We start from the raw sequence: 14009 nt of genomic DNA, 5'->3' as shown, positions 1-14009 counted from the left end.
CTAGGCTAGGGTATTCAGTGTCCACTACAATCCTGAAGGACTCATCTGATCTCTGCTGTAAGGACAGCACCCCAAAAAGCCATTTTTAGGGCTATAACATCAGGCTGCTTTTTTTTTTTTTTCCTGTGTAATGTAATTGCAGGTGCCTGCCTGCCAGCTTCTGTGTGAGGTTCACATTGGATACTGTGCCTATTTGCCCAGTGCCACCACTCATATCTGTTTTAACAATAGGTTAAGCTTTACATTTAAAATAAATATTTTTTTTCACTGTAATAGAAGAGCAGTTGCCTGCCTGCCAGCTTCTGTGTGAGGTTCACATTGGATACTGTGCCTATTTGCCCAGTGCCACCACTCATATCTGTTTTAACAATAGGTTAAGCTTTACATTTAAAATAAATATTTTTTTTTCACTGTAATAGAAGAGCAGTTAGTTGTCTACAAGCGTCTGTGTTTCAGGCCTACTTCAGCGTGTGCTCTGCAGACCTGTGCCAGCGTGCTTTGACAGTTGCCAATCATATCTGGTGTCTCTTTAGCGTGCTTTTACAACCAAAATTTTGTTTCCACTGTAATAGAAGAGCAGTTGCCTGCCTGCCAGCTTCTGTGTGAGGTTCACATTGGATACTGTGCCTATTTGCCCAGTGCCACCACTCATATCTGTTTTAACAATTGGTTAAGCTTTCGATTTAAAAGAAATATTTTTTTTTCACTGTAATAGAAGAGCAGTTAGTTGTCTGCAAGCGTCTGTGTTTCAGGCCTACTTCAGCGTGTGCTCTGCAGACCTGTGCCAGCGTGCTTTGACAGTTGCCAATCATATCTGGTGTCTCTTTAGCGTGCTTTTACAACCAAAATTTTGTTTCCACTGTAATAGAAGAGCAGTTGCCTGCCTGCCAGCTTCTGTGTGAGGTTCACATTGGATACTGTGCCTATTTGCCCAGTGCCACCACTCATATCTGTTTTAACAATAGGTTAAGCTTTACATTTAAAATAAATATTTTTTTTTCACTGTAATAGAAGAGCAGTTGCCTGCCTGCCAGCTTCTGTGTGAGGTTCACATTGGATACTGTGCCTATTTGCCCAGTGCCACCACTCATATCTGTTTTAACAATAGGTTAAGCTTTACATTTAAAATAAATATTTTTTTTTCACTGTAATAGAAGAGCAGTTGCCTGCCTGCCAGCTTCTGTGTGAGGTTCACATTGGATACTGTGCCTATTTGCCCAGTGCCACCACTCATATCTGTTTTAACAATAGGTTAAGCTTTACATTTAAAATAAATATTTTTTTTTCACTGTAATAGAAGAGCAGTTAGTTGTCTGCAAGCGTCTGTGTTTCAGGCCTACTTCAGCGTGTGCTCTGCAGACCTGTGCCAGCGTGCTTTGACAGTTGCCAATCATATCTGGTGTCTCTTTAGCGTGCTTTTACAACCAAAATTTTGTTTCCACTGTAATAGAAGAGCAGTTGCCTGCCTGCCAGCTTCTGTGTGAGGTTCACATTGGATACTGTGCCTATTTGCCCAGTGCCACCACTCATATCTGTTTTAACAATAGGTTAAGCTTTACATTTAAAATAAATATTTTTTTTTCACTGTAATAGAAGAGCAGTTAGTTGTCTGCAAGCGTCTGTGTTTCAGGCCTACTTCAGCGTGTGCTCTGCAGACCTGTGCCAGCGTGCTTTGACAGTTGCCAATCATATCTGGTGTCTCTATAGCGTGCTTTTACAACCAAAATTTTGTTTCCACTGTAATAGAAGAGCAGTTGCCTGCCTGCCAGCTTCTGTGTGAGGTTCACATTGGATACTGTGCCTATTTGCCCAGTGCCACCACTCATATCTGTTTTAACAATTGGTTAAGCTTTAGATTTAAAAGAAATATTTTTTTTTCACTGTAATAGAAGAGCAGTTAGTTGTCTGCAAGCGTCTGTGTTTCAGGCCTACTTCAGCGTGTGCTCTGCAGACCTGTGCCAGCGTGCTTTGACAGTTGCCACTCATATCTTGTGTCTCTATAGCGTGCTTTTACAACCAAAATTTGTTTTTCACTGTTATAGATTGAATAGCAGTTACTTGTCTTCAAGCGGCTCTGTCAGTCCTTCCTTCAGCGTGTGCTCTGCAGAACTGTTCCAGTGCACATTGCCAATCATATCTGGTCTCACAGTAGCTTGCACGCATAGTACCACTAATCCCCCAAAAAATGACAGGCAGAGGCAGGCCACCCCGCAGGGGCCGTCGTGGTCGTGGTGCTGTGATTCCCTTTTGCCCTAGAATAATGCCCAGTTTTCAGAAGCCACGTACCCTGAACTTGAAAAGTTCTGAGGACTTAGTTGACTGGCTAACACAGGACACCCAATCTTGTACAGCCTCCGCTCGGAACCTTGACGTACCATCCTCCTCCAGCTTAGCTTCAGGCACCTCTCAAGATAGCACTCACCCGCCTCCCGCCACCACCAAAACTAGCACCACAGCCGCTTTACTTGGTATGTCAGAGGAGTTATTCACACACGTTTGAAGAAATGAGTGATGCGCAACCATTATTGCTAGAGGATGTAGATAACAGGGATATGTCTCAGGCAGGCAGCATTAAACACGTGGAGGTACGGTGTGATGATGATGATGTTGTACCCGCTGCTGCTTCCTTTTCTGAGTTGTCAGATACAAGCAAAGCGGTTGATGATGACGATGCGTCCATGGATGTCACGTGGGTGCCCGCTAGAAGAGAAGAAGAACAGGGCGAAAGTTCAGATGGGGAGACAGAGAGGAGGAGGAGGAGACCAGTTGGAAGCAGGGGGGGGTCGTCGCAAGGAGCTAGTGGCACAGTCAGACAGCATGCATCGGCACCCGGGGTCAGCCCGACAGCACGCCAATCAACGCATGCTGTGTCCACCACCAGAATGCCGTCATTGCAGAGCTCAGCAGTGTGGTATTTTTTTTGTGTGTCTGCCTCTGACAACAGCGATGCCATTTGCAACCTGTGCCAAAGGAAACTGAGTCGTGGGAGGTCCAACACCCACCTAGGTACAACTGCTTTGCGTAGGCACATGATCTCACATCACAAACGCCTATGGGATCAACACATGAGTACAAGCAGCACGCCTACTCTAAGCCGCCATCCTCCTCCTGGTCCAGCATCTTCAGCCACGTCAACCACTGCTGTCCTTCTTGCCCCCTCTCAACCATCCGCCACTCCGTCTCCCGCCTTGAGCAGTTCCCGCTCATCTGCCCACAGTCATGTGTTTCTGTCAAGGACATGTTTGAGCGTAAGAAGCCAATGTCACCAAGTCACCCCCTTGCCCAGCGTCTGACAGCTGGCTTGTCCGAACTATTAGCCCGCCAGCTTTTACCATACAATCTGGTTGAGTCTGAGGCGTTCAAAAAATTTTTAGCTATTGGGACACCGCAGTGGAAGGTACCCGGACGGAATTTCTTTTCACAAAAGGCAATCCCCAACTTGTACTCGATTGTGAAAAAGGAAGTCATGGCATGTCTGGCACACAGTGTTGGGGCAAGGGTCCATCTGACCACTGATACCTGGTCTGCAAAGCATGGTCAGGGCAGGTATATCACCTACACTGCGCATTGGGTAAACCTGCTGACGGCTGACAAGCAAGGAATGCGTGGCATTGCAGAGGAGTTGGTGACACCGCCACGAATTGCAGGCAGTCCTGCTGCCACCTCCTCTACTCCTCCTACTCCATCCTCTTCCATAACCTCCTCGGCTGAGTCCTCTTGTGCCGCTGCTTCTTGCTCCACATCAACGGCACCCCCCCAGCTCCCCAGGTACTATTCCACATCCCGGATACGGCAGTGTCACGCCGTCTTGGGTTTGACTTGCTTGAAAGCAGAGTCACACCGGACAAGCACTCCTGTCCGCCCTGAACGCACAGGTGGAAAAGTGGCTGACTCCGCAGCAACTGGATATCGGCAAAGTGGTGTGTGACAACGGAAAAAATTTGATAGCGGCATTGAAGTTGGGCAAGTTGACACATGTGCCGTGCATGGCACATGTGTGTAATCTGATCATACAACGCTTTGTGCATAAGTACACAGGCTTACAGGACGTCCTGAAGCAGGCCAGGAAGGTGTGTGGCCATTTCAGGCGTTCCTACACGGCCATGGCTCACTTTGCCGATATCCAGCGGCGAAACAACATGCCAGTGAGGCGCTTGATTTGCGACAGCCCTACACGTTGGAATTCAACACTCCTAATGTTCGACCGCCTGCTCCAACAAGAAAAAGCTGTTAATGATAATGAATATTTGTATGACCGGGGTGCTAGGACAGCCTCTGGGGAGCTGGGAATTTTTTTGCCACGTTACTGGACGCTCATGCGCAATGCGTCCTTTTGAGGAGGTGACAAACCTAGTCAGTCGCAGTTGTGTGTGTGCGTGTGTATGGCTGTCTGCCTGTGTGTGTGTGTGTGACAGGGTGAAGATTTCTTGCACATGGGTGTGACAGGGTGAAGATTTCTTGCACAGGGCGCCCAAAGGCCTAAGGCTGGCCCTGCGCATGGGTCAGTGGCTCTGCACCAGACTTCCCTCCAATTGATCAAAGTTAAAGGATTTCAAGTGGACTGATTACAATTACAGGGCCTCTAAAGAGTCCTGTATTGTTATTTGTCATCACTACCTTCCCGCGTCGGGAAGATTTCTTGCACAGGGCGCCCAAAGGCCTAAGGCTGGCCCTGCGCATGGGTCAGTGGCTCTGCACCAGACTTCCCTCCAATTGATCAAAGTTAAAGGATTTCAAGTGGACTGATTACAATTACAGGGCCTCTAAAGAGTCCTGTATTGTTATTTGTCGTCACTACCTTCCCGCGTCGGGAGTGGGTCGTTTGACCCCCTGCTGCCTTCCTTGCATGTGGTAGCTGTTTGTCAGGGATTTGTCAATCCATATCTGCCAAGTGACCCTATGACAGGGTGAAGATTTCTTGCACATGGGTGTGACAGGGTGAAGATTTCTTGCACAGCGCGCCCAAAGGCCTAAGGCTGGCCCTGCGCATGGGTCAGTGGCTCTGCACCAGACTTCCCTCCAATTGATCAAAGTTAAAGGATTTCAAGTGGACTTATTACAATTACAGGGCCTCTAAAGAGTCCTGTATTGTTATTTGTCGTCACTACCTTCCCGCGTCGGGAGTGGGTCATTTGCGCCCCTGCTGCCTTCCTTGCATGTGGTAGCTGTTTGTCAGGGATTTGTCAATCCATATCTGCCAAGTGACCCTATGTAGGGGGAACAGTCTCTATTCTGCTCTGTGTCAGTGTGTATCAGGGATCATTAGGATAGGTGTCAATCCATATCTGCCAAGTAACCCTATGTAGGAGGAACAGTCCCTATTCTGCTCTGTGTCACTGTGTATCAGGGATCATTAGGATAGGTGTCAATCCATATCTGCCAAGTGACCCTATGTAGGAGGAACAGTCCCTATTCTGCTCTGTGTCACTGTGTATCAGGGATCATTAGGATAGGTGTCAATCCATATCTGCCAAGTGACCCTATGTAGGGGGAACAGTCCCTATTCTGCTCTGTGTCAGTGTGTATCAGGGGTTTTGAGGACAGGTGTCAATCCATATCTGCCAAGTGACCCTATGTAGGGGGAACAGTCTCTATTCTGCTCTGTGTCAGTGTGTATCAGGGATCATTAGGATAGGTGTCAATCCATATCTGCCAAGTGACCCTATGTAGGGGGAACAGTCCCTATTCTGCTCTGTGTCAGTGTGTATCAGGGGTTTTGAGGACACGTGTCAATCCATATCTGCCAAGTGACCCTATGTAGGGGGGACAGTCTCTATTCTGCTCTGTGTCAGTGTGTATCAGGGCTGGGCTTTGAGGACAGGTGTCAATGTTAGGTGATTTCTGCCCTTTATGGATTAAAAGCAGACTCTGCATCAACTGTGCAATTTTCCATGGGAGTTTTGCCATGGATCCCCCTCTGGCATGCCACAGTCCAGGTGTTAGTCCCCTTGAAACAACTTTTCCATCACTATTGTGGCCAGAAAGAGTCCCTGTTGTTTTTAAAATTCGCCTGCCCATTGAAGTCAATGGCGGTTCGCGAACATTTGCGATAGTTCGCGTTCGCCGTTCGCGAACCGAAAATTCCGGGTTCGCGACAACACTACTTTCTGCATTGAGATGCATTTATTCAATGCATCTTTATGAGGAGATGCTGATTGACCAGGCCTTTGTTTGGCTCCGCCCTCAGCCCGCCTCCTTGACTGAGATAATCAGAATTGACAATCTCATTTAATCCAATGCTTTCTTATGGTAAAGCATTGTGATTAGCTGAGATCATCACTTTTGATGATGTCAGCCAAGGAGGCAGATCAGGGGTAGAGCCAGCCCCAGCAGTTTGGAATGCAGGTAGGATTGTACTATATTTAGGGGGGCAAGTAGGTGGTCAGGGGGGCTAGATAGAGATTTTAACACTATAGGGTCAGGAATACATGTTTGTGTTCTGGATCCTATAGTGATCCATTAAGCTTTATAGCTTTTACGTTTTTAACACTTTTGTTGGAGCGGTTTTCTGCAAGCTGTAAAAGACTTTGGAAGATATTCTGCATCTATTTGATCCAGAGAAGAGGACCTATAGCCTAAGCAGACTTACCTGCTCTACACTTGTGAGTGAACTTGCACTAACATAAGTAATATATATTTAAAACAATATTACACTACATTCTGTTTTTCTTTGTATATATAATATATGGATTGTGTATGATGTAAATAAAGTGAGTAAATAAAGTGAGTAAATAAAGCACTTTACACTAGAGGTGAACTTCAGTTCCACTTATCTTTTATGCACTTTATTGTTTGTGTTGTGCACTTTGGTGTTAATGAACACTTGTTGGTTTAACAACACTTTATTGATAACTGATATTAACTTAATATTGTATTTGTCTTAAAGACACAGCAAACTTTTTTTTGGTTTACAGTATTGGGATATACGTAATCTGTGAATTTCTCCAAAATAATCATGTGTGAAATACCACAAAAAATATATATATTATGACACAGTTTGTGATAAGATTATTAAATGAAACTGTCAAAATGCTTTTGGTTAAACAACTTGGGGGATGTATCTACAAGACTTGTGTAGCAGTTTTAGATTCTGTGACTACTATAAAACATGTAAATTCAGCATGCCAAAATTTCACTCTTTGCAATTTTTTTTTTTTTAACTTCTAAAAATGTATTGAAAATTCTAGAAATATTGATCATTTTAACCTCCACGAGTAATTAGTGAATATACTTTCAGTTAGTGGTCTTTAGTTTGTTGTGTAGAAATTATGAAATGTAATGGAAAATTAATTTAACTTGTTTAATATTGTGTCATGTATACATATAGGGCATCAAAAGAAAGCTCTATTTCTCCTTTAAAAAAAGAATATGTAATACATATGTGTGCACTAAAACGTAAAGGTTGGATTGTGATAGGATGGAAAATGTGCCAAAAAGGCCTTGGTCACAAACCCATCACATCTCAAAAGTGCCTTGGTTCTTAAGGGAATTAATGGTACATGTTTTATTTACCATGGAAGGATGAAAAGCTGTGTTGTCTCTGTTAGAGCTACAAATTGGGAGCATTGAAGAAGTGCTACGGCTAGAGCTTTAACCAGCTAACACACTGGTATATTCTGTCACCTTCATAGAGATGACAGAGATTGGTAGAAGAGGGTTTAACCAATGATTTTCTTTCCAGGCCTCTCCCAAACAAACAAAGAAAAAAAAAACTTTAAATAAAACAAATATGTAAAAAGATTCCTTTAATAAAATATAGCTTGACACCATATAAACAGTGCACACAAACCCTTCCTTTGCCTGCTGTCTACTATTTCAGACACCCAGCACACAGATTAAACAGATTGACCATGAGGTATTTAACCCTGTGAGTACCGACAAGGGCAAGGAATGCCACGGTCACGACCCTCTCTGGCACAGCGAGGGTTAAATAGGAGTTTTTAATCATCAAATTAAAAAATAAAGCCTACCGGTTTTCTGTTGCACTGTGTAATGTGAAAAAAAAAAAAAGTTCTAAATTTAGCTAAAGCCTTACAAACTTTAAATTATTTTAAATAAAATTATGCATATACACACACACACACACACACACACACACATACATATGATGTGTGTGTAGAGATAATGTGTGAAGACACAACTGCTCGCATACAGTCAAATATTTGAGTACACTTGTTTGAATTCTGGTTTATTTCGTAATGGGTAATGTTTTCTATTATATAACTTACTTGATCACATATTGCAATGGAGAAAATGTATAGCACATAAAAGCAATGTTTGGAAATTATAGCAATTAAGGAGAACAAAGCACAACTCCAACTAATGACATAATGTGCCCAGTCTCTAGCGCCAAGTCATAAAGAACTTTTATAGACTATTCCTAATGTTTTTGCCCAAGTTTGAGGTGCATTATGTTGCTGAAAAATGAAGGTTTGCTCAACAAGACACAGTTTTGATGGGATAGAAAACATTTGTTTCAAGCATGGCATGACAGCCATGATGGTTGAGTTTGCCATAGACTTGGTAAATGTTACCAAATCCGTCACTAACAAATCAACCCCAGAATAACAATGATGCTACCAAGCAAGTGTACCAGAACGTTTGACTAGTACTGTTAATATGTACTCACACCCATAAATAGGCATACATATATATGTATGCATTGGAGTGGTATTAATATGGCTTTTTTTGTACAATACGCTGTTCGTGAAAATATACATCTTAACATAATTCAAGTACAAATGTACAAAATCTGTAAACTCATACAGAATTTTTTTTTTTTTTTAATTTATAATACACCTTTACAGTTTATAGATACAATAAAATATTTGCAGTTTAACGCTCTGGTATTTGATTTTTTTTTGGCTATTGGACAGTGGTTCATGGTCGGGAGGCATCTTCTTCATCGTCACTGTAGGAAGATTTAAAACAGACCTTAAAAAGACAAATAATAAAAAAAAATTATAATCAGAAGAATGTATTACTGTTTTATTATAATCATATTTGATTGACAAAACACTCTCCCCATTCCTATAAACTTATCCATGATTTGCAGCAAACAGTTCTCCAAAGCAAGCACTTATCTGGCCAAAATTGAATTTCCAAAACAATTCGGGGATGTTTTTTTTTAATTTAAACATTTTACAAATAACAATACTTCCATTAATAGTTTATACTTCTATGGATATAATATAATCAATATTCGATTCATTTAAGCTTAAGACATATACAAAAAACATAACATAATATATTACATTACTAATGATACATACACTATACCAATTTACAATATAATACAATACACAACATTGCAACATATTTGGAAATTTAGAAAGTTTTCCTTAGAAGGGTGGAAGGAGCACTCTGAATATAGCTCTAAAATTACTAATGTCCAAGGTATTCACAATTTAGCTAATATTACTTCAACTTAATAGAGACTTACTTATCTCATATTTCCTCTATTAATTCATTCCGAACATTTCGAACAGATACTTTTTTTGCTTAATTTTTGTTTACTCAACATTAACTCCATTTTTATCTGAAACTTGAGTTGATTTGTAACTTTCTTCCAGGGGACGTCTAGATCGTTTTTCCCACCATCTCACAACAACTATTTTAACAGCCAAAAAAAGGTGAGTAAGAATTCATTTTGATTCATACAACATAGGTGGCCAATTTAGATGTAACAAAACGACCTCCGGGGAAATTCTCAACTCGAGTTTCAGATCTACAGATATAAACTTTTGTGTTTCCAACCACAGATTTCTCAGTTTATGACAATCCCACCATATGTGTCCAAAATTACCCCTTGCAAAACCACAGGTGCTGGTTTACTGCTCCCATTATATTCTGTGGAAGCAGTTAACAGTAAAGTCAGCTAGTAAATCCCTGTGGCTAATGGGAAGATTATGTATTTAGCAAACAGCTGTTGGTAGCTGGTTGCTAACAGTTAGCAACAAGGTTAGAAATTAGCTCTTAGCCTGCTACACACCATTGGGCCATTCCAGTCCTTTCCCCACTTTAAGATAACAAGATAGCTTGCTTCTGTCTACAAGGCACAATTCAGGCCAATACACTTATAGTACAAATAGTATTAATAGCATTGTTATGAATAGGATTTAGTGTTCTATACAGATGGTCAATTTCCTAACAGGTCAGGGCATGCTCACCCCTCTTCGGAACAGTCGATGGAAGAAGCTTCTCTTTGGTCTAATGTTCTGTTTGCTCACATCTAGATCTGGAGACAAGTAGCCATCCGTCTCATAAACATTGATGTCTTTAAAACAGTCTGTTTCAATCATCTGCATTGAAAAATTTGCATGTTCAGAATAACGTGACTAAGTTGTAAGATGTAAGAAGTTGTAAGATGATGGCAAAATGTTGACCTTGTTAACAGTTTCAAGGTTAAAACATGATACTGACAAACACAAACATTCTGTAACCCATACCTTGCAATTTTTTTTCTTAATTATATATAGTAATATAGATGTACAAATGCTCTATGGGTACCTCTCTAGAGGCCATCCATTACAAAGTATGCCAATACACATACCAACAGTTCTCATTGTAGGCACTAACTGTCGGCCCCGAGGGTTAAGGCTTTAGGACATTTTTCCAACAATATAGTACACAATTGTAGCGGACCTTGGCCGTTATATCAGACTATCGGAATGCTCTACTGAGCATCCCAACATTGTGCTGCATACCACACATTCTAGGGCCTTTGTGACATACCTCATCAAAGGAGGTCTGACCAAATTGGTCGTACTCTCACCTTACACAGAGTACCTATACCTTCTACTTATTGATATCACCCTTGTTATATATTTTTCATTATATAATATATTGGTCGAGATATAGCAACCTTGTATACAACTATATTGAACATGTATACCTATTCTAGGCCACTAACTATGTTTTTCTTTTGGCTTTTTTTGTACTCTTATATTCGAATCATATTTTGATTGTATATTTTGCGTTTATAAAACTACAAAACTCTACAAAAATAAAAGAATAAAAATAATTTCCATGGCTGAAACCAATCCATCAAAAACTGGTCCGAAAAAGGCAAAATACCATTTTTCTATCTCAGGGACACAGGACTTGCATTTCCTAGTTCAAGGGTAAGCAACCTTCGGCATTCCAGATGTTGTGGACTACAACTTCCATAATGCCCATACTGACATAATGCTGGCAAGGCATCAGGGGAGATGTAGTCCGCAACATCTAGAGTGACGAAGGTTGCCTACCCAAGTCCTAGTGATGTGGGACTGCTACTCCCATATTGTTCCTAAACCCTGCGCATGGCAGAGAAGTATGGCAGTCGTAGCTCAAACATTATAGCAGAATAAAAGGAATAACTTTGCTGCGTTCCAAGGCTACGTTCTCCCGGCAAGCCTGATCCTTCTCTGCTGGAGAGGGTTTGATGTCAAGGAGGACTTGAGCAGGATTGTGTCGTGACACCATTGGTCTCCTGCCACCAGCATGCTCTGCATGCCACCGACCAGGGCACCATATGCACAGAACGTTCATTAGCAAGTTATGTTCAACTGCCTCAATATCGGGAAAGTCTTGTTCCGCGCGGGCTAATGATGCTAATGGACATAGAGTTACACATCTGGTAGCAAAGGACTACATCTCTGGATGTGCAGCGTTTACCAGCAAAACACTGCACATACAGACTCCAATCAGCCCAAATCAGTGAAGTTGTCATGGTGCTTGGAGTAACTCTTTAATGGGAAACTTTTAAAAAGACACTACTGTGCCCCAACACACTTGAGACTGGTGAAGGACTCTAGTGGTTAGCTGCATGTCCCTGCAGACTTGTTTTATAAAAGTTATAAGTAATAAGAAATCATCCCATTTATAAATCCCCTTAGTAACACGTCCAGGTTGTAAAGTAGCGACTGTTCCGGGCCGCACTCACTCTGCAAAAATTAAGGCTTCTTGTAATTTAAACATATTAACACTCCAAGGGGAAATAAAATAAATAAATAAAACGATGCACTGCAGTGGTATTCATATGGCTTTTTTGCACAATACGGGGTTTGTGAAAACATACATCTAAAACATTATTATTTCAGATTAATAACTGCAGTACCTCTTCTTGCCAGGGGATGGAGACACAGCCTGTTACAAACTTTGAATAGAAATCATCATCCGTTGTGTCCAAGTTAACTCCTTTCACTGTGGAAAACTGCTCAATATCCAACACGTCCTTACAATATACAGCTCGTGGCTAGTAAAGAAATAAAAAACCAACAACACAATATGAATATTCACACCCACAATGCCTTGCTGGCCTTAATAGTGATTGTAGGTACACTGGAGTCACCCATAGACTCTAGTGTTTTAGAATACAATCCGTAGAATATATATTTAGCACATGGGCAAGTTCCAGACTGTTGGGGCTCTTTAACTATTAACAGGAAATTTCTGAATCTCACCCCCAGTTTATCTTTCATAATATATTATTGTATAATACAATGTGTACTCTGTAAATCTGGAATCAGGATCCAAACATCAGCATTATAATTAATCTGTTCATTGATTCCCTGATATAATAATACACTGATCAGCCACAACATTAGAACCACCTGCGTACCCATTGAAGACAGAGTGGACAGGAGTCCACCCTGTTGCATAGGTCCCCCAAAACAGCTCTGATGTGTGGAGGCATGGACTCCACAAGACCTCTGAACGTGTCCTGTGGTATCTGGAACCAAGATCATTTAAGTCTTGCAAGTTGCCAGGTGGGGCCCTACATGGGTCGGACTACTTGTTCCAGCAAATCGAACAGATGCTCAATCAGATTTGGAGGCAAAGGCAACACGTTGAACTCTTTGTTATGTTTCTCAAACCATTCCTGAACAATTTTTGCAGTGTGGCAGGGTGCATTTTCCTGCTGAAAGAGGCCACTGCCATCAGAGAACACCATTGCCATTAAGGGGTGTATGTGGTCTGCAACAATCTCTAGGTAGGTGGTACATGTCAAAGTAACATCCACATGAATGCCAGGACCCAAGGTTCCTAACAGAATATTGCCCAGAGCGTAACACTGCTCCTACCAGCCTGCCTTCTTGCCTGGCCATCCACTTGATCTAAAAGAAAATATGATTCATCAGACCAAGCAACCTTCTTCTATTGGTCCACTTTTGACCCTGGGCACTCTGACAGGTCTGCAGCTACGCAGCAAACTGCGATGCACTGTGTGTTCAGACACCTTTCCGTCACTGGCCGGCATATCATCAATTTAAGCTACAGTAGCTCTTCAGTGTGATCAGACCAAACAGGCTAGCCTTCACTCCTCACGTGCATCAATGAGCCTTGTGTCCTATGACCCTGACGCCTGTTGTGCTTGTTTGTACCACTTTTGGTAGGTAATAACCACTGCATACTAGGAACACCCCACAAGACTTGCTGTTTTGAAGATGCTCTGACCCAGTGGTCTAGCCATCAGTATTTGACCCTCATCAATGTCACTCTTTTTTTTTGGCCATTTCCCCCCAGTTCAAACCCATGATTGATTAAAGAACTGATGGTTCACTTGCTGTCTAATATATCCCACCCCTAGACAGGTGCCATTGTAATGATATAATCAATGTTATTCACTTCACCAGTCAGTCGTTTTAATGTTGTGGCTGCGCAGTGTATACTATAGATTAAATGTTAGCGTTTACCTGCTGTTGAACTTGCCATCTACTTTGACCTATTCTATTATTAGGTGCTACATGCTCTAGAGATGCACAGCTAAGATTACATCACACAAAAATATCTAAATATCTACTCACATCTGGAACAAATGGTGGATCCAAGATGTTGGCTTCTAGACGCTTGAAGTTGATGTTCCTGAAAATTGGGTGCTGTTTTACAGCACTTGCTCCATCTCCTGTACATCCCAGTCTTTGCTTTGGGTCTTTAGCAAGTAGCTGGAATGAATAGTGAAAACAAGCAAGTTAATTTTGTGCAGTGTATTTAAAAAGGACATGTCTGGCACCAATCCAGTGTAA

The 14009-nt window shown here is 41.9% G+C and overlaps 1 protein-coding gene across 2 annotated transcripts in view; it reads right to left on the bottom strand.

The window, feature by feature from the left end:
• Positions 1-7728: 7728 nt before the first annotated feature.
• GRK4 (G protein-coupled receptor kinase 4) overlaps positions 7729-14009 on the bottom strand; it is a 192832-nt gene continuing 186551 nt past the window's right edge. For both annotated transcript variants that reach the window (XM_063457695.1, XM_063457696.1), the window contains 4 exons: positions 13791-13928; positions 12101-12238; positions 10170-10301; positions 7729-8934 (listed from right to left, as the gene is read on the bottom strand). In XM_063457695.1, coding sequence (XP_063313765.1) covers positions 8881-8934; positions 10170-10301; positions 12101-12238; positions 13791-13928 — 462 coding nt within the window. In that variant the 3' untranslated portion in view covers positions 7729-8880. The remainder of the gene's footprint in view (positions 8935-10169; positions 10302-12100; positions 12239-13790; positions 13929-14009) is intronic.

Source organism: Pelobates fuscus, chromosome 6 (assembly GCF_036172605.1).
Source record: "Pelobates fuscus isolate aPelFus1 chromosome 6, aPelFus1.pri, whole genome shotgun sequence".
NCBI classification, from domain to species: domain Eukaryota; kingdom Metazoa; phylum Chordata; class Amphibia; order Anura; family Pelobatidae; genus Pelobates; species Pelobates fuscus.
This window is presented reverse-complemented; position numbering and strand designations above follow the sequence as displayed.